The 20,242-nt window shown below is 51.0% G+C and overlaps 2 protein-coding genes across 2 annotated transcripts in view; both read left to right on the top strand.

The window, feature by feature from the left end:
• Nucleotides 1-20,242, top strand: part of LOC133359677 (zinc finger protein 271-like) — a 185,557-nt gene that overhangs the window by 82,961 nt on the left and 82,354 nt on the right. The gene's annotated exons all lie outside the window — the stretch shown is intronic.
• LOC133359608 (uncharacterized) lies at nucleotides 578-19,849 on the top strand. Its single transcript, XM_061578071.1, has 10 exons — nucleotides 578-831; nucleotides 1,928-2,021; nucleotides 2,651-2,785; nucleotides 2,952-3,056; nucleotides 13,228-13,335; nucleotides 13,755-13,831; nucleotides 14,111-14,453; nucleotides 15,086-15,607; nucleotides 16,752-17,069; nucleotides 17,489-19,849. Exons 1-10 carry the CDS (start codon nucleotides 781-783, stop codon nucleotides 19,294-19,296), a joined length of 3,561 nt encoding a protein of 1,186 aa, XP_061434055.1. The 5' UTR covers nucleotides 578-780; the 3' UTR covers nucleotides 19,297-19,849.

Below are 20,242 nucleotides of genomic sequence, written 5' to 3'. Positions count from 1 at the left end.
ACGCGATCTAACAAAAAACATTTATTTTGAAGAATATTGGTCGCGAAAGCCAACTTGTTAAATACGTTAACAAAAACTGTTATCTTATCTGGGGTGGAGCACACAGTACCTAACTCGCTGTGCTAAATGGAATTCAACGTAACGGGCGATCAGTCACCTCCGTATCACTCTTCTATCGCGATCACTTTGGTGACTGTTCCCACGAACTAACACTCATTGACCCCTTCACTCGGTCTTCCACACTGCCCGTGTGGTCCACACCGTGTCCAGCCACCACACAACGCTTCTCTGTCTGATTCTTTCCCTGGCATTGCTCAATGTGTAAGTTCCCCATACAGTTTGTCTCTCTTTCCATGTCCGCACGACCTTCCTCATTTCAACAAGCGTCTTAACTTTGACTCATTACACGATCGTGAGTGCCGTCTCTGGGTCCGTTTTTGCCAGTATCAAGTTGATGAAAAAAATTAATGGGCTTGACTCTTCCCGTCAAGAATACAGGAGGCGTTAAGATGTTCAAACACCAAATAGACTCCCTATCACCACAAGGCATCGAGTCTGCATTAGAGGCGGTTGTCTCCGGCGTTGGCCAAATCAGCACTATCGAGAACGCTGTTTACTGCTGGATGCTTGTAATGGCCTCCGACAGCTCCTTTTTTATTGAACTCAAAGTCCATTGAGCTGTGCCGCACCCTCCTCGTCCTCAGTCAGGGGGGAGAACTTCAAGGGGAGTCCATCGCCTCTCGCTCACATCCACACATTCCTGTGGACAACTCCTGGGCCATGTCTCCATTCATCCTGGTCACCACGCTGCTAACCCACACATTCATGCTGGTAAGTTGCGTGTGTGTGTGTCTGTGTGTGTCTGTGTGTTTCTGTGTGTGTGTCTGTGTGTTTCTGTCTGTGTGTATGCGTCTCTGTGTGTGTGTATGCGTCTCTGTGTGTGTGTGTATGCGTCTCTGTGTGTATGTGTGTGTGCATTGTGACTGAGGGTAGTGTAGTAGGTAGCACTACGCTGCGCTGCGAACCCAGCGGCCCGAATTCGATTCCCGCTCAGGGCCAACACTAACAGCAGTGAGAATGATCTGGAACCGGCCCTGGGTCTCCCCTAGGTCGACTCGGCCTCCTCAAATAAGCATCTCGTGTGGCGTGTAGTAAACATCGCCACTGGGGAGACAAAGGCGGCCGGGCCTGGTGCTGGTCACCAACACCCTCGTGTGCTGTGTCGGCCTTCATAGGTGCTATTCGCTAACAACACTTGCCCCAACAGACTTTTAGAGACTATACGGGGGATCTTTGTATTTGTGTATTTATAATCAACTGTGCCATGTTGACACAGTAGGGGGCACAGGTGGTGCATAAGTGAATTAACGTGGTCACGTGTGGCAGTAAAAGTGAGTTAACGTGGTACACGTGTGAGTGGGTTAGCGTGGTACACGTGTGAGTGTGAGTGAGTTAACGTGGTACACGTGTGAGTGTGAGTGAGTTCACGTGGTACACGTGTGAGTGTGAGTAAGTTAACGTGGTTCACGTGTGAGTGGGTTAGCGTGGTGCACGTGTGAGTGTGAGTGAGTTAACGTGGTGCACGTGTGAGTGTGAGTGGGTTAGCGTGGTGCACGTGTGAGTGTGAGTGGGTTAGCGTGGTGCACGTGTGAGTGTGAGTGAGTTAACGTGGTACACGTGTGAGTGTGAGTGAGTTCACGTGGTACACGTGTGAGTGTAAGTGAGTTAACGTGGTTCACGCGTGAGTGTGAGTTAGTTCTCGTGGTTCACGTGTGAGTGTAAGTGAGTTAACGTGGTTCACGTGTGAGTGTAAGAGAGTTAACGTGGTACACGTGTGAGTGTAAGTGAGTTAACGTGGTACACGTGTGAGTGTGAGTGAGTTAACGTGGTACACGTGAGTGTGAGTTAACGTGCTGTGTGTGTGCAGATGGCTCCAGTCTCTGCACAGGACAATCAAGACAGCTGCCCCCCAGGAAGGTACAGAACCGAGACCAACATCTGCTGCCAGCTGTGCCCCCCAGGTGACGAAGCCACGTGGATTCTTTGTCCGATCGAAAGTCGTTTGAATACATATACTTGATTTATTTAACATATTTATTCTTGTCATTTTTTTTACCTTTCCTATACTTTGCACGATTATAATTTTTAGGATTGTTTGTTGTTTTAACTTTCTGACCCGCCCCATCTGGACATCTTTGAAAAAGCGGTTTTCAGCTCATCGGCTTTCTCCAGCATAAGTTTAGATTCTGGTATGATCTATTGAGCTATCATTTGTGGCCAAGTTGCTTCTGAAAAAAAGCAACATAGATCAGTGAGCTTTACCTGGTAAAGTAAATAAAGATGTTCCGTTTATTTAAATTGACGTAGTTAGCTACAAAGTCGATGATGTGAAATCGTGCACATTGAACTAATTTATTGCGTATAATTTACGTTAATTGGCGATTAAACGCTTTGCTGAGGCTCAAGTTTCGACTTCTCAGGTGGTAGCAAACAATCAAATATTTGCTCTGAGCCCTCCGATAGAAGCTAATTCAAAACCCCTCACCTGCCTCTCCACTTTGCTTCCACGGTGAGAGGCATTGACTTCGGTCCTCTCTTTAGCAACTGAGATAAACAACAACAAAATAATAACCTTTGTTTCACCCAACAGGGACAGCGAAGGTTGAAGACTGCTCATTTGAGGAACATTTCCCAGTCTGCCTTTCGTGTAGCGACGGATCAACATTCACAGACTCGGCAAATAACCTCACCAGCTGCCAAGGATGCAGAATCTGCGACGAGCAAAGTATTTGTCGTATTCTTATTCAACTCTCACACCCGTGACGCTGTGTTCCCAACAGTGGTGGTGTCAGTACATCGTGCGATCACGTGTTTATTGAGGCCCATCTCTTAAATGCCCTTCGTTAAGCAATGACAATTGTACGCTGTGTTCGCACGACTTTCTTTGCCAGGGGAGCTTGTTCAGCATAAGTGCTTCGCAACTGGCGACACGGTGTGCGAGTGCGTGGAAGGAATGTACAGACCAAGCCATCCTGAACCCTGTGAGGTTCTTAAAGGTGAGACCAGTGCCGGATTTAGGCAAGATAATTGTAGAGGTGATACGCGCTGGGATTAGAGATCGTATGCCAGCGCGTAATGATTGGCTGTGTAGGTGGTGACGTGCGCTGACGGTGGAGGATCAGGGGTCAGCGCGGGGTCGTGGGTTACGGGGTACTGATTGGCTGTGGACGGGTGACGTGCTGAGAGGGAGTGATCGGATGGCAGCGCGGTGTGATTGGTGGAGGAGTGTTAACACGCGCTGGGGAAAACGGATCGTAGAGAGAGTGCGTCGTGATTGGTTCATTAAGGAGCGATGCTCACGTTGAAGTACGCATCAGCTCCGCCTCTCGTGAGCAGGGGCTATAAAAGGGGATGCACACAGGCGTGAGGGCAGTGTGTAACCAGCGAAGAATGAAGACGGGGATGAAGACCTAGGGCCCTGCGGTACCTAGTCCCGCTGTCCTAACGGGACCGGGACTCTGTGTAACCCAGAGGCGAGTGTAGTGTGTGTAGCCATAGGCGTAAGGTCTACACGAGCCGAATGCAGTGTATTGTGTAGCCAGGGACATAGGGTCTACACGAGTCGAGTGTATTGTGTAGCCAGGGACATAGGGTCTACACGAGTCGAGTGTATTGTGTAGCCAGGGACATAGGGTCTACACGAGTCGAGTGTATTGTGTAGCCAGAGGCGTAGGGTCTACACGAGTGAAGGGTATCGTGTGTAGCCAGAGGCCTAGAGTTTACACGAGAGTAGTGGAGTGTGAAGTCGGAAGAAAGGAGACTACACGTTGTATTTTGATACGTAAAGATTTAATAAAAGTGTGTTCCCGTCAAGAAGTTCCTGCCGTCAATTCCCATACTTCAACTGGCGTCAGAAGTGAAACGGTCTTCCAAGCATGGATACAAGGAGGAACCGTCGGACCCACGGGATTGACCACGGGGACAACCTCGACGACGCGGGTCAACTGGCATCGGGGGGTGAGGAAGAGGAGTTGCCCACGGGGCAGGATCCGCCGACGGCGCCGGACGAGCCACGGGGGACTGACGCCGTGCTTCGCGAAGCGCACTCCCGTCTGGCGGAGCTGCTGCTCGCCGCCGCGTCCATCTTGGCGGAGATCAGCTCGTCGGGAGGAGCGGGAACGGCGGCCGACGTTCTGCAGGGTCGCCCTGCAGATTTCCGCCAAAACGATTTGGCGATGGCCGCCATTTCATCTGCATCGACTTTTGGCGGGAACGGCCATCACCACGTGGCAGCGGTTCTCCATGCGCGCCCGCTGACGTCACCAACGCGTGCGGCGGACCGCCATCACACACCCGCCGATGGGGCCGCCATCTTACACACCGGCGGGGCGGCAGAGAGGAAGCACGAGGAGGAGGACGACTTCATTTTTCAGCAGCGCCTTCCCACGTTGTCAGCCTTCAAGGCGGAAGGCGGGGATTGGAGCCAATTTCAGCGCAGATTTTTGGCGCATCAGGAGATGTCCGCCTGGTCCGACGCTACGGCACTGCGGGCACTGCCTGCCATGCTGGATGACAACGCGCTCGCGGCCTTCACGTCCGCACGCAGGTCGGACCGCTCCACGCTCAAAGATGCGCTGGCTCTCATGGCCAAGGTCTATGGTCCTCCCTCCGCGTGCCGCCATCATTTTTATGCAAGACGGAAGGCGGACACGGAGACCGTGCTCGCCTACCGCACGGCGTTGCTTGCTCTCGCCGACGCCGCGTTCCCTCGTATGGACGAGGAGGGCCAAGATGCCATGGTTTTGGAGCAGCTGCTCAAGTTGGCGCAGGACCTGGGGGTCCCCATCAACACGGCCGATGAGACCGATATTTCATCCTTACGGGTCGCCACAAGCATACAAGCGCACGAGGTCCTTCAACGTAAACAGGGAGTCGTCTGCAACGCTGCCGTGGCCTCAACTCCGGGCCCAGTTGTCACCGTGCCCCAAGTCGTCAGCCCACGAGAGGAGGCATTCATCGCGGGACGACCGGGGGACTGGAGATCGGGGGGTCGTTCGCCTCTGCGAGCGGCCCGCAAGCTGGAGCAACCGAGATCTCCGACGACTGTCATCACCTGCTATAACTGCGGCCTCCGGGGCCACGTGGCCTCCGGTTGCCGCGCCCCACGTCAGCGCGCCATGGGACCTCGGCTGGACGACGACCAAGGCCCCAAGTCGTCCCTGCAAACCCCGGCAAGTCGCGGCACCTCACATGCTCGGCCCGCATACTCGGCACATATGGGTCGTCGCGTTGCGGCGGGGGAGAGCCGAGTAGAGTTCGGGAATTCGGTTCAGAGAGGGCGATTCGGCCGGGACCGGGGAGACATTAAATGGTCGGAGTTGGGGCACAGAATAGTGGCTGCCTCAGCGGGTTCATCCGTAGTTACCGGATCTATTGATGGGGTCGAGGTCAGGGTGTTAGTGGACACGGGGGCATCGGCGACTATTATATCGGATCTCATTTATAATATTCTCCCTGTACAATGTCGTCCGCTTCTTCCGGTGGATGTGCCATTTTACGCCGCTAACGGGGGATCGTTGGGCATTATCGGTCAGATTAGGGCATCCATTTGCATTGGTGATATCAAATTGTCGGGACCCGTTTTTGTTTCGTCCTCCCTGGCGGTCCCTTGTCTATTGGGCACTGATTTTTTGGCTAAAATGCCCATCAAAATTCTCATTGATCAGCGTTGCATTGAACTACCATCGGGTCGCCGTATTTCATTTTTGACGAGCCCTAATGAAATTCGGACGGCGTGCGCTACCATACAGGCGTTAGCGACACAGACCGTGCACGTGCCCTCCGGGTTCACAAATGTTAATTCCCCTCCGGTTGCGGAAGCCATGGGTGAAGGAGGCCTCGGAACAGGGCATGCTTTTGGGTCCTTCTAATAGGGCTGTTGGAGGTCTCGATTTGTCGGTGGCTCACACTTTGGTGGGGGCTGACAGGGATCCGTTTGTGATGGTTTTAAACGCTGGGGCGCGGCCGGCCGTCATTCAGCAGGGCACCGTGCTAGCTCACGCGGCGCGGGTCCCTGCGGAGGAGAGGCTGGTTGCGCAGGCGGATCCGAGTCCCACGAAAAACGTTACATTGAAGGAGGACCTCGATTGGGTTGATTCGCTGTGCGCGGACTCTGACGATTTATCAGCGGTACAGTTGGGTGCGCTGCGCGGGTTGCTCATTGAATTTTCGGATGTCTTCAGTAAACATAAGTATGACATTGGGTGCACGGACCTGCTACGCCACCACATTGAAACGGGCGATGCGGCACCGGTCAGGCAAAATCCCTTCCGACTGAGTCCTGCTGAGAAGGAGCATGTTCAGTCGGCAGTTAACGATATGCTAGAAGCCGACATTATTTCGCCTTCCTCCAGTCCTTGGGGAGCGCCTATTGTGCTCGTTAAAAAGCAGGACGGGTCCCTGCGATTTTGCGTCGATTTCCGTCGCCTGAATAAGATCTCTGTGGCCGACGCGTATCCGCTCCCCAGGATGGACGAGTCTCTCGACGCATTGTCTGGTGCGCGATACTTTTCGACTCTTGATTTATTATCCGGATTCTGGCAGTTGCCACTCGACGAAGAGTCTAAGCCTAAGACCGCATTTCGGACTCCAGGGGGCCTGTTTCAGTTTAACCGGTTACCCATGGGACTTCACTCCTCTCCGGCGACGTTTCAGCGTCTTATGGAATTGGTTTTGTCAAGCTTGCAGTGGGATACGTGCCTCATTTACCTTGACGATGTCATTGTTTTCGGTAAAACGTTTGAAGAACACCTCCAGCGATTGAGGGGGGTGTTCTTGCGAATGCGATCGGCTAAATTAAAGTTTAAACCGGCCAAATGCCACCTTTTTCGTAAATCCGTGAGGTACTTGGGTCACATTGTCGACTCTTCGGGGATTTCTACCGATCCTGCGAAGACGGACTGTGTCAGTTCGTGGCCAACGCCCACGTCAGTGTCAGACGTACGCAGTTTCATCGGTTTTGCTTCGTATTATCGCCGATTCGTTGAGCACTTTGCCACCATTGCAAAACCCTTGCACGCTCTAACGGCGAAAGGAGTGAGGTTCCGATGGGGACCGGAGGAGGAGGCTGCATTCTGCTCCCTCCGGGACGCCTTGGTTAGGGCCCCACCCTTGCGCTATCCGGACTTCGCGAGTCCCTTCTTGCTAGACACGGACGCTAGCAACACGGGCATTGGGGGAGTGCTGTCCCAAGTCGTTGGAGGGGTCGAACGAGTGGTCGCCTATGGTAGCAGGGTGTTGTCGCCGGCAGAGCAGCGCTACTGCGTCACCCGTCGCGAACTGCTTGCCATTGTTTTTTTTGTACAACAATTCAGGCCATATCTCTATGGTCGTCATTTCACGGTCCGGACGGACCACGCGGCGCTCCAGTATTCATTGCGGGTCGCCCAGCCCTCGGGCCAATTGTCGCGGTGGTTGGAAGTCCTCCAGGACTATCAGTTCACGATTACGTACCGTAAAGGCTTGCGACACACAAATGCCGATGCCCTGTCGCGGTTGTTGCCTTGTCACAAATGTGCGTGCTTATCGGGATCGGCGCGCTGTAAACCGCCGGTTACGGAAGGTAGGGAGGCGTTGGTTGCGGCCGCGAGCACACCAATTGGGGATGGTCCCGCTACCCCTGGGGGTCAGGACTCGCTGCTCTCAATGTCATTGATTGAGTGGGGCCGTCTCCAAATGGCGGACAGCTCCCTGCTGGCATTGCGCCGCAAGACGGGGGGTTCCGAAGGTAACCACGACCGAACTGGCTCCTACGAGCTTAAGCAAGGCCTATTGATGAGATGGGACAGTTTGTCCCGGCGGCATGCGATTGTGGTGCCTGCTGCTGTGAGGGGGAAGGTTGTCTTGGCCGCACACGAACGCCTCTTGCATTTGGGAGTTAACAAAACGCTTGCCCTGCTTCAGCGTGACTATTATTGGCCGGGAATGGGGGGTGACGTGGTGAACATTCTGAAGGGTTGTGTTGAGTGCGCCAGACGGAAACCACCGCCTGTGCCAGCTAATCCACCGCTGCAATCCATCCAGGTCTCGCGCACTAACGAGCTCGTTGCACTCGACATTCTGGGGCCTTTTCCGGTCACGCCTAGGGGTAATAAGTACCTGTTGGTGGGGGTCGAATATTTTACCCGGTGGCCTATGGCGTGGCCACTCGCCAACCAGTCGGCGGCGGCTGTGACGGACGCCTTTGTCCAGGGCTACGTCCTGGACAAGGGGGCTCCCGAACGCTTGCTGACTGACCAAGGGAAGAATTTTTCGAGTAAATTACTGCAAGAGGTGTGCGACCTGTTGGGTACCAAGAAGGTGCGTACCTCCCCGTACCACCCGCAGACGGACGGGATGGTGGAGAGGCTTAACAGGACATTGACTTCTATGTTGTGCCAGCAGGTGTGTGAGGCGCATGTTGATTGGGACCTGCAGGTCTCTGGGGTCCTCGCCGCGTATAGAATGGCCCCCCATGCAGCTACGGGATTTTCCCCGTTTTATCTGATGTACGGTCGGGAAGCCGACCCGCCCATGGAAACGCAGCTGGGTCTGTCTGCACCACGAGCAAATTCGAAATTGGCAGAGCATATTAAATTTAATATTCATAAGCTGACAGAGGCAAGGGAGGCCGCACGGCTTAATTCACGGGCTCGCCAAATTGCAAACGAGCGGTTGCGGGCACGGAAGGTGTCCGTGCACAATTGGGAACCAGGTGACAGGGCCTGGCTGCATTGCCCGCAGGCACCTTTGGCTACGTCGCCTAAATTGTTGAAGCCGTGGCGGGGACCCGTGGAGGTCGTGCGGGTTGCACGCCCCCAGTGCGTTCAGATAAAATGGGGAAAACGCCGTTGGTACGTCCACCCCTCCCGACTGAAACCGTTCTCGCCTCCGTATGGCCTCCCCTTGTGTCATGAGGGCCGAGCATGTGACGTGACCAGCGACCCTGAGGGGGAATTGTCTTTGCCTGCTCCTCACATGTCTCCGCCTGATCCGCTCCCAGGTGTCTCGGAACTGACAGCTGCCGACCACCGGCGGCCGGATCTTGAGCAGCCGGAGCCACCGGACGGTCGCCAACGTCCCGTCCCATACGACGGACCGGCCAGACGGACTCGCGCTAGGTCGCGCTACTTTGTGTGACCTGCCACGTGAGGAGTCGAGGCAGCCGGAGCGCCTCGGCACTGCGTTTAGTCACAGAGACACTTGGCGCGTTCGGTTTCCGGTGTTCGCTTTTATTGTGTTCGTTTTCCGGTGTTCGCTTTTATTGTGTTGTTCGTCGGGCTGTATATTGCTTCATATTTAAGTGTTGTGTTGTGTTGTTGTTGTTGCGTTACGGGGCACACTGAGAGGTGGAGTTTCTTTGTTACTGCATTGACGTTAGGTTGTGTTGTTGGTTAACAGCCGGGCCGGCTGCAAGCTATGTGGGAGGGGGTGATGTAGAGGTGATACGCGCTGGGATTAGAGATCGTATGCCAGCGCGTAATGATTGGCTGTGTAGGTGGTGACGTGCGCTGACGGTGGAGGATCAGGGGTCAGCGCGGGGTCGTGGGTTACGGGGTACTGATTGGCTGTGGACGGGTGACGTGCTGAGAGGGAGTGATCGGATGGCAGCGCGGTGTGATTGGTGGAGGAGTGTTAACACGCGCTGGGGAAAACGGATCGTAGAGAGAGTGCGTCGTGATTGGTTCATTAAGGAGCGATGCTCACGTTGAAGTACGCATCAGCTCCGCCTCTCGTGAGCAGGGGCTATAAAAGGGGATGCACACAGGCGGGAGGGCAGTGTGTAACCAGCGAAGAATGAAGACGGGGATGAAGACCTAGGGCCCTGCGGTACCTAGTCCCGCTGTCCTAACGGGACCGGGACTCTGTGTAACCCAGAGGCGAGTGTAGTGTGTGTAGCCATAGGCGTAAGGTCTACACGAGCCGAATGCAGTGTATTGTGTAGCCAGGGACATAGGGTCTACACGAGTCGAGTGTATTGTGTAGCCAGGGACATAGGGTCTACACGAGTCGAGTGTATTGTGTAGCCAGGGACATAGGGTCTACACGAGTCGAGTGTATTGTGTAGCCAGAGGCGTAGGGTCTACACGAGTGAAGGGTATCGTGTGTAGCCAGAGGCTTAGAGTTTACACGAGAGTAGTGGAGTGTGAAGTCGGAAGAAAGGAGACTACACGTTGTATTTTGATACGTAAAGATTTAATAAAAGTGTGTTCCCGTCAAGAAGTTCCTGCCGTCAATTCCCATACTTCATAATGATTAACGTGGTTTCTGGAGCGCTATTCGCACAGGGCCTCAAAGAGCTTTGTGTGCAGGTATGTGTCTTTAACTTCTTTGCACCATACACAAGCCAACCATGATAATTGGAGATGCGGGGAAAGGACAACAAACTAAACACAACAACAGCAAGCAGTTCTATAGTCATGGGCTCCATGTGAATCTTGTCGAGTTAAGGAGAAAGCCTGCAGTAAAAATGGGTGAGAATCAGCAGATGTACGGTTTTTTCGCAGTGGAATATAAAACTTAAGCAGATTGGTGGTCAGCTATTAAGGAGCCAACTCATTGAAGCTAAGTAAGCTACAGCGTAGGGCATCACATTATCACTTGGGGCCTCTAAATTCCCCAAAATAATAATAATACATTTACAGTTTTACATAATCGGTTGAAATTAAGGAGGTAGGGGGGAAATTACTGTCGAGAGCGGTTATTTTCATTCCGATATGACAAAAAATATGCAGGCATTACTCAATAATAGAGATTTTTTTTTGGGTTAGATCGCGTAAATATATAAATGTGTCATTTAACCCACCACCACCCGACACAACCAACTAGTAAGGGTTGTCACGTAAACAGAATGTGCCAATTCGTCACTAGTACAACACACCGGTGTGTTGGAGAGCCAAACCACATTTACAAACTGAGTATGACGTGTCGCCAGTAATTATAACTATCTTCATCAGGCGACAGCCAGATTTGTGGAGAAGTTCACCTGTTTCGTTCCTTATATAGAGGCGTAGATGTGGTGACCAAACTTCTAAGCTCTTGAGTCAACGTACATTATGCATGTGCATTATGCGGGACCATTGATCTTGTCCTTCCTACGTGATAAACAGCAATTACTCGATTTACGAACCCTAAGCTTGACATAGCTTAGGGCCCTCAGCAAGTCCAAATTTGGCCCTGGGTAAGACACAAGTTGTGTTGTACATGGTGTGGTTAAATTACAACGTAGATTTTCGTAGCCAATACGTTCATCGTTATTTGTTTGTGTTCGGCCACGTGGCTAGTTTTATGCCAAAATTAAACTTAACGAAAACGAAGGTTTTTTTAAAGCTATTTTTATTTTAGACACGTAAGGCCCACTGAGCTATCAGAAGCAAGGAGTCCAAACAACATTACTGGGCAAAGGGAGCTCGCCTTCCAGTGTTTGCAGATCCTCAAAGGTTTGAGAAAGGAGCCAATCACGGTGAATGTTGCTGTTGGGTCCTCTGCTGAGGAGGTGTGAATGAGAGAGGGGGGGGGGGTGATTGTGTTAAGGCTGCCTTTTATGACATCGTGCCGTACCAATGAAATTCCCACCTGGTACAGATACATACCGAAGTAAGGTAAGAGATGGATTCCAGCTGGTTCATCAGCCAGTGACCTGGTGATTAATGCCCATTCTGGGAAAGTTTCCCTACTGCTGGGCCTAGAACTTGCCACATTGGTGGTTTGGCCTAATCAACCAAATTAAAACTCCTGCCCGCGTACTATGTGTAATTGAAGACGTTAATCTTTCCACATCTCCATGAGTCATAGAGCAATTGCATAGGTGGTAGGTGGTTAGGGCTAAGGGGGCTTAGACCCTTCAAACCTATACATGCCGTTCGAGATTTGAAGCTTTCGTGACTGCAAGGATTCATACTCTTAGTTTTTTCGGTCAAGTCACGTAGGTAAAAATAAATTAATAAAAATAAAATAATAAATGCATGCCGGTTTGTAATTACTGGCGAAACGTCGTACTCGAATTGTAAATGTTGTGGGTTCACTCTCCAACACACAGCCGGTGTGCTGAACTAGTAACGAATTGGCACCACATTCTGTTTACGCGCCAACCCTTACTAATTGGGCTGTGTCGGGTGGTGGCAGGTTTAACGGCACATTTATATTTATGCAATCCCACCCAAAAAAAACCGCTTATCAATGATATTGGTCGCGAAAGCCTCGTACGTGTTATACATCTGTAATGAGATGACTTCCGAGCAGTGAGGGTTTCTTATTTATTTCTCGATACTTTAAGGACAGGGTCACTGAATAACACGAGCGCTGAGTGAGTTTTAGCTTAGCCACCCAAACAGCCACATTGGCAACACACAACTATATAGCTGACTGACTATATAGTGACGATGACCATGAAGACTGCATAGCCGGCTAGCTATGCAGTGACGATGACGACGAAGAGATGGCAGTGATGACAGCGACCACAGGCCCCATGACAGCCTCGAACCCCCGTTTGCCTCTCCCTTATATCCCTCCAGCGTGGCGAAGCCCCGTCCCTGGCCACGCCCCTTTTATGGAACTCTCTCGCTGGTTCCAGGAGCTTCCAGATCGATCCCTTCCTCAACCCTTGGCCCAGTTACACCCCCCTTGTGGTTGCTTATATGTGTGTCGTTCTATAACGCACCTATACCCGTAGTTAGCCCCCATGGCCAGCAAATGTCACCCTGTCACTACACATCCATCAATATCAGTATGTGTGGACGGAGCTTGGAGCAGATGCATTTCAGCAGCATCAGAATCTTTATTTAGACTACAGGAGGAGGAGGAATCCGATGAGCTATGAAGCTCTTTTTCACAGATGTCCAGGAGGGGCAGGGGAGTCAACAAGTTACGACAACAAACAACAACAAACAACAACACGAACATCGAGAGGAGGGCAACATAGAGAAAAGTGGGAGGCAGTGAAAGGATGGTCAGAAAAATAAGAAGAGCCCTGGGCAGCTGAACTAGAGAAAGTTACCATGGTGGGAAGAGCGGGTGGTGCAACTTGCAGTCACCCCATTCATTTGAACACATTCCGTTTTGAGTCATTCTACTGGCCTGGCTCAATTCCACCGGCGTTGTCTTCAGCACTGAGTAGAACGTCTTGTTGTTATGCGAGTGTAAATATTGCATATATATAACATTATATTACGTGTGTGTTTTGTGTTGTAGGCTCATTGAATTGGATTTGGGTTGTCGTATTCATTATTTTTGCTGCTTTGGGTGGAGTTGCTGTTTTCGTATATTGGTTTAAGAAAGTGAAAACATCTCAACATGCGGGTGAGTTCCATTGTCATCCTGGCATCGTGTTCACTCTGTTGTCAAACAGTGTTTATAACCTGCTTTGACATGTGGATAAAAAACATGGACACACTTTACGTTAAAATAAATTTTCGACCGAAAAATACGAACACCGCAACCTGATCTTACCCTAACACTCACTGCTGTTGATTCATTTTCAATTGGTAATGAATATATTCACATGAAGTAATCACACGTTTCATAAGTACAAACTGACCACACACTGAATACGGAGTGATCAATAACACAGGGCTACTGGGTCACACGCTGCTCCTCAATGCCGCCAGTCTGGTTGTGTTCCTCGCTATTCGAGGGATGATTTCTCAAACCGGACGTTCCCTGCCCTTAGGACTTGCCCTGTGTAACCACAATGCCCGTGTTTGTGTCCCATGATGAAGGTTCCCATGCCACCGACTCTGAGAGGCAACCGCTGAGTAGCGACGATCGCTCCGAGCCAACCCAATCGGAACCACAGGTGACAACTCCTACCACACCACCTCCACCACCATCACCACCGCACTCCAGGCACATGATCGGCTACTAACGCTGCCTGTTCCAACTCCTCACCCTGGTCTACAAATTCTTTCATGGTCTTGCCTCACCATATCTTGCCACGCTTGTAACTTTCTCTGTGTCGCTTTTCGCCCTCATCAGTCTGAATCTTTGCCGTCTCTCCTTGCTCCTCATTCTCGTTGTGCTCAATCCAAGCAAGTTCCATTGCAGAGTCCACGTCCTAACAGTGGCCGTGTCGCAGGTGGAGGTTGCCGTTGTGAGAGACGCCGTGGAGATGATCCAAGAGAAGATGGCCTCGGGTGGAGGTGCCGTGTGGACGTGGCTGAGTGACCGCTGCTCAGAGCTGCTGGGGAGTGGAGGCGGTGGGGTCGGGCCCCACCTCTTGCTCGACCTCTTCCTGCGGGAGCTCATCGACGAGGCCGAGTACTGGAAGGCACGCGGCCTCCCTGATGCGTCGCGACTAGCACACTACGTCATCGCCCTCGTGGTAGACAGAGGAGAGGAGGCCTGCGGGAAGTTCAGGGACATTTACGAGGACTTCAGTAGCAGGAAGAGAACATTTCTAGACATGCAGAGTCAGGCTGGTAAGTACATAAATGACTCGTACATTGCAACATTACCTGTATCACTATAACGTAATATGTTTAATTCGATGTGTAGGTCATGCGGTGGAGTTTGAGAGTGGTAGCCACGCTGGTCAGGGCAGCTTGGTAGATTGCATCATTCAAACGGTCAAGAAGAGCAAGTGGGCTGGGACAGAACGTGCCGTTAGAAGGGATGAGAGGCGATGGTCAAATATAGCGGTGGAGGATGCCCGCTGAGGAGACGGGGCAAATAAATGAGTTTGTGTGCAGGTGGTCGGTGGATTATTACCTCCCGGGTTTGTAGAGATGGAAACGGCTTGAAGGCCTTCATGTGGCAGTCGATTGATCTCGGTTGTTGATGATGATGACATAAATAACGACATCAAGACAGCTCCGTATCCTCCACAGAAACCGTGTTTGTGCCTCGTTATGTTAATTGGGTTATATTCCACGCGTCCATCCCCCAAGCTGCACATTTTCTTCTCATCCCCACAACTACCCCACGTGTCCCACTGCCATGATTCGACCGTTCAACCAACACAGCAGGAGCAGCGGTGGTGTCCCTGGCAGCATCATCAACGCCAAATGATCTCATTCATCTGATAACGCCGTTAATTATTTTATTGTTACAGAAATCTGCTCACCAACATACGACCCTAACACAGCAAATGGGTTCCTACTGCTCTCCACGGACCTCAAGACGGTAACAAAAGCAGCTGATCAACTGTACCCACATCACATGGAGAGGTTTGAGTCCGTCCCCCAAGTGCTGTGCTCAGAGGGATTCTCCTCCGGGCGCCACTACTGGGAGCTGCACGTGGGCTGTGCAGAGCAATACATGGTCGGTGTCGCTTGTGGGAAGAATGCGATGGAGAGAGAAGAATGTATTGCTGGGCTGGACGGGGTTAGACTGTCCTGGTGCGTGTGGAGACGCGAGGCTGAGCTCGTGGCTGCTCACAATGGAGAAGTCACCGTGCTGAACCCGCCAGTGCCTCCCCAGCGAATCGGGATTCACCTGGACTGTGGCAATCTGAAGCTCACGTTTGTTTGTGCTGAGACCATGACGCCTCTGCACGATTTTTATTTGGAGGAGTGGAAACGCTCCGTTACGCTACGTCCTGCAGTGTTGCTGCTTAGTGGATCGATTACCATTGGTGAGATCAGTCATTCATATAATTAACATATTTCACCTAGTTGTTGGCAGTAGGCTTCACTTGATATCAGCTTAAACATCACTCTTGCAATAGCAATACCCAGGTTGTCATCGCTAGTAGTACGATTCATACTCTTTGGTTTTTTCGGTAAAGTCAAGTAGGTGAAAATAAAATAAAAAAATGAAAACTAAATTAAATCACGACGTTTCAGGCGCAACACAATCGTCCGTCATCAGGTGGGAAAGCACAGTATACTGCTGAGGTAGACTGTTTTAAAAGGTTTGAAATGAGTGTAGCTCAAGGGTTATAAAGTGGCCGGGGTTAGTGATGTTAATGTGAGAAATTAGCATGTAACTGTGAGATTGAAGAGCAGCCTCCTGCTAATCCCTCACATTAACATAGCCACTTCCGTGCCCTCGTTTAGGAGGCCGCTCTTCAATCTCACAGTTACATGCTAATTTCTCACATTAACATCACTAACCCCAGCCACTTCTGTATAACCCTTGAGCTACACCCATTTAAACCCTTTTAAATCAGTCTACCTCAGCAGTATACTGTGCATTCCCACCTGATGACGGATGCTTGTGTTGCGCCCGAAATGTCGTGATTTAATCTAGTTTTAATTTTTTTATTTTATTTTCACCTACGTGACTTTACCAAAAAAACAAAGAGTATGGATCCTTGCAGTCACAAAAACTTCAAATCAAGTAGTACGATTCATAATTTAGTTTTGAGTGAGGCCAAGTAATGATCGCTCTACATGTGCCGTCAAAACCTACAACAAATCGACAGCCAATCTAAACGCTACGCATGTTTAGAGATTATCCAGCTGAAGATGGCTGGCAGTAATAGAATCAAATATAATATTTACAACACAAAAAAATATTTAAATTATTTTTAGAATTGTGTAAGCTTCAAAACACGTCAGATTTAGCATTTTGTAGCTTAATCCATTTTTTACGATCCACTCATGTGGATCGTTAAAACTCGCACTCAGAGGCAGTGTTCTAGATACTGAAAAACAGCGATGCCCTGAGAAATTAAGCAGCTCTTGCCTAGCAATTGCCTGTGGCTGAGGACTTTGCATTTGCTCTGGATTCTCTCACGTCTCTCATTTGCGTGTTTTTGTTCACCCCTCTCTTAGCCCAACCCCTCAGTGGTGATGTCAACAAATCCGTTCACCAGAAGGTTTATGAGTACGAGGCCGGTTTGACGCCTGTGCGGAATGAGATGGTGGCCCTGCTGCGCAGGAGACCCTATCTCTTCCTGCATGAGATGTTGATGCAGGGCCACATCGAAGCGCACATATACTGGAAGGCGTACATGGAAAACATTTCCATAAAGTGTGAAAAGTTCATCCGCGAGGAAGTTGAAAGTGTAAAGAAGGACGGGGAGCTCGAGGAAGTGATGGAAGCCACTAGAAGTAATGAAAGAGACTTCCTCGCCATGTTAAAATCGTCAGGTAAGAGACAAACCACTTCAATACCAGCACACCTCATGCTTGCAAGCTTCAGTTTATAGTCATCACAAGTGTTATTGTTGTAACATAATTTGTCAACGTCAGTGTACAAGATGGACATTGGGAAGGTTGTCAGGAGAGTGAGACGTCAAGGTGGGCATGAAGTCTCAATCATCTGTGGCTCTGACAAAGGTTCGCTCTGTCACTGCTGTTGCTGTAAACGATGCCGTTTACAACCAGAATACTAAATTCCAGATAGTTTAGGTATTCATCCACAATCAGCAACGATTTATCTGGTAAAATAAAGATCTCATTGTTTTAAATTGTAAGCATGCACCTCCGATAAGCACTCTTGGCTACGTACGGCGAGAAAGAAGTTCAACACGCATGCAAACATATCACTATTCTTGTTTTGTTTTCAGAAAGGTGTTCTCCCACCGTGAACCCCAATTCCGTGAACTCCGACCTCCGCCTCTCCGTCGACCTCAGGACGGTGACTCTGTCCTCCGAGCGCCACTCTTACCCCCACCACCTCGAGCGCTTTGAGAACTCCGCTCAGGCGCTGTGCCGCGAGGGCTTCTCCAGCGGCGCGCACTACTGGGAGGTGGACGTGGGCGGCGCGGAGCAGTTCAGAGTGGGCGTCGCGTGCGCCACTCTGCCGCGCGGAGGGAGCGCGGAGGCGCAGGTCCTGGGCGCGGGCGCGGACTCCTGGTGCCTGTGGAGACGCGAGGGCGGCTACGCGGCGAGCCACCGCGGCCGCCACACCGCACTGGCGGCCGTGCGCCCTCCTCCCAGGAAGATCGGCGTTCACCTGCGTTGGGAAGAGGGGCTCCTCTCGTTCTACTGCGCCGACAGCAGGAGGCGGCTGCACTCATTCAATGCCACCGCCTTCCCAGGCCCTCTCTACCCCGCCCTGTGCGTGCACAAGGGGACGGTAACCATACTTCGCAAGAGTCTACGGTTTGAGGAGGGTGAAGGAGCGACCGTTGAGATGGAGGAGAGTGGGGGAGTGAAGGGAGGTGTGGTAGAAGGTGTGGGAGTGAACAGCGACACGAGTAAGAATGTGGAGCTGCACAGCAACGTCGTGGAGAATAGAGGAGAGAAGAGTGGAGGAGAGAAGAGTGGAGTAGAGAAGAGTGGACTAGTGGAGAGTGTAGTAGTGAAGAGTGTAGTAGAGAAGAGTGGAGGAGTGAAGAGTGGAGTAGAGAAGAGTGGAGGAGAGAAGAGTGGAGTAGCGGAGAGTGGAGTAGAGGAGAGTGGAGGAGTGAAGAGTGGAGGAGTGAAGAGTGGAGTAGAGAAGAGTGGAGTAGAGAAGAGTGGAGGAGTGAAGAGTGGAGGAGTGAAGAGTGGAGTAGAGAAGAGTGGAGTAGAGAAGACTGGCGTAGAGAAGAGTGGAGTAGAGAAGACTGGAGTAGAGAAGAGTGGAGGAGTGAAGAGTGGAGTAGAGAAGACTGGAGTAGAGAAGAGTGGAGGAGTGAAGAGTGGAGGAGAGAAGAGTGGAGTAGTAAAGAGTGGAGGAGTGAAGAGTGGAGTAGAGGAGGGTGGAGTAGAGAAGAGTGGAGGAGTGAAGAGTGGAGGAGTGAAGAGTGGAGGAGAGAAGAGTGGAGTAGAGGAGGGTGGAGCATCGCAGATTGAGGTGGGGGATGGAGGAACTGGGGGAGGTGCTGCTGGGGAGAGTGAGGCCAGCAACGGGGTAACGCAAATCTCGAGTGGGGCTGGTGGGGGCACGATGAGCGGAGCAGAGAGCGACGCAACTAAACTTGGGGACGTGAACATTGGCTTAGGGACGATTGAAGGAGAGAAGAGTGAAGTGAAGGTTGATGGCGGAGGAGGGAAGAGTGGTTTGGAGGAGAGTGGAGTGTTGCATAATGAGTCGGAGGATGGAGGTACTGGGGTAAATGGTGCTGGGCAGAGTGGGGATGTGGAGAAACACACTGTGACGACTGGGAGTGGTGGTGAGAAAAGTAAAGGGAAAAAGGAGAGATCAATTGGGAGTAAACTTAAAGGAATAAAAATGGCTGTGATTAAACGTGAGGGAATGAAAAGGAAGGTGGATGGAGCAGTAAACAGTGACAAGAGTGAAAATGTTGACGTGGACTGCAAGTTCGGGGATAATGAAAGAGACGAGAGGGATGTCGAGGTGGGGGGTGGCGGAATGGAGGGGGGTGGTGCTGGGGAGAGTGCGGATGCGGATACAAAATCTGAGGCGTTAGGAGAGACGGTGTGGTAATTATAGGGCGTTTAACATCACTGAGTGGAGAGAGTGAAAGTGGGGGAGTGAATAGTGAGGTGGATGAAAGTGGAGAAGTGAATATCGATGGCGTTGATGGTGGAGAGAAGAGTGGAGTAGAGGAGAGCGGAGTGTCACAGATTGAGGTGGGGGGTGGTGGAATGGGGGGAAATGGTGCTGGGGAAGTGAAGGAAACTGTGAAGAGCGGCGGCGATGACGTAGAGAATGAAGGGAGAGTGCAGACATTTATCGGGGCAGTTTATTCGTACTTGACAGGAGCTTCGAGTGAGGTTGAAGTAAAGGACAGCGATGCTGGGAATGGTGCAGGAGAGAAGAAGAGTGGGGAGGAGGTGGTGGAGGAGGGGAGAGGGAAGAGCGTGAGAGTGGAGGGACACAAAACGCCGACTGTGCAGGCGTTGAGAATTCAGATGAAGACTTCGCCCCGTGATGATTCCAGATTCTCAAGTGCAGAGAATTGATGGCTACACAAAGCGTAGCACCACTTTATCTTTGTTTTTGACGTAACTCATCGTATTCATAATAAAGGTTTTGTGTTACATCGCGTAAATATAAATGCGTCGTTAACCCACCACCACCTGACAGCCAATTCGTAAAGTTTGTTACATCAACAAAACGTGCCAATCAGCTATTTTAACAATATGGTTATCCTCTTTTTCTGCAACAAAACTGAAATATTTTTACGAGGAATCATGTCTGCATTAACCATAATACTTGTGGTCAGAATGCAAACAAAAAAACACACTCTGATAATTTTTGCATTGTCCTTGAAACTGATTGGTCCACACCAGAGACAGCTTTCTTTATTTTTTTTGCATTCTGACCACAAGCATTGTGGTTAATGCAGTCATGATTCCTCGTAAAAATATTTCAGTTTTGTTGCTGTAAAAAAGGGTAAAAACCTATTCTTATATTTTGGTACCGGCAA

This window comes from Lethenteron reissneri, chromosome 65, assembly GCF_015708825.2.
Source record: "Lethenteron reissneri isolate LAM-NWPU_2019-01 chromosome 65, ASM1570882v1, whole genome shotgun sequence".
NCBI classification, from domain to species: domain Eukaryota; kingdom Metazoa; phylum Chordata; class Hyperoartia; order Petromyzontiformes; family Petromyzontidae; genus Lethenteron; species Lethenteron reissneri.
This window is presented reverse-complemented; position numbering and strand designations above follow the sequence as displayed.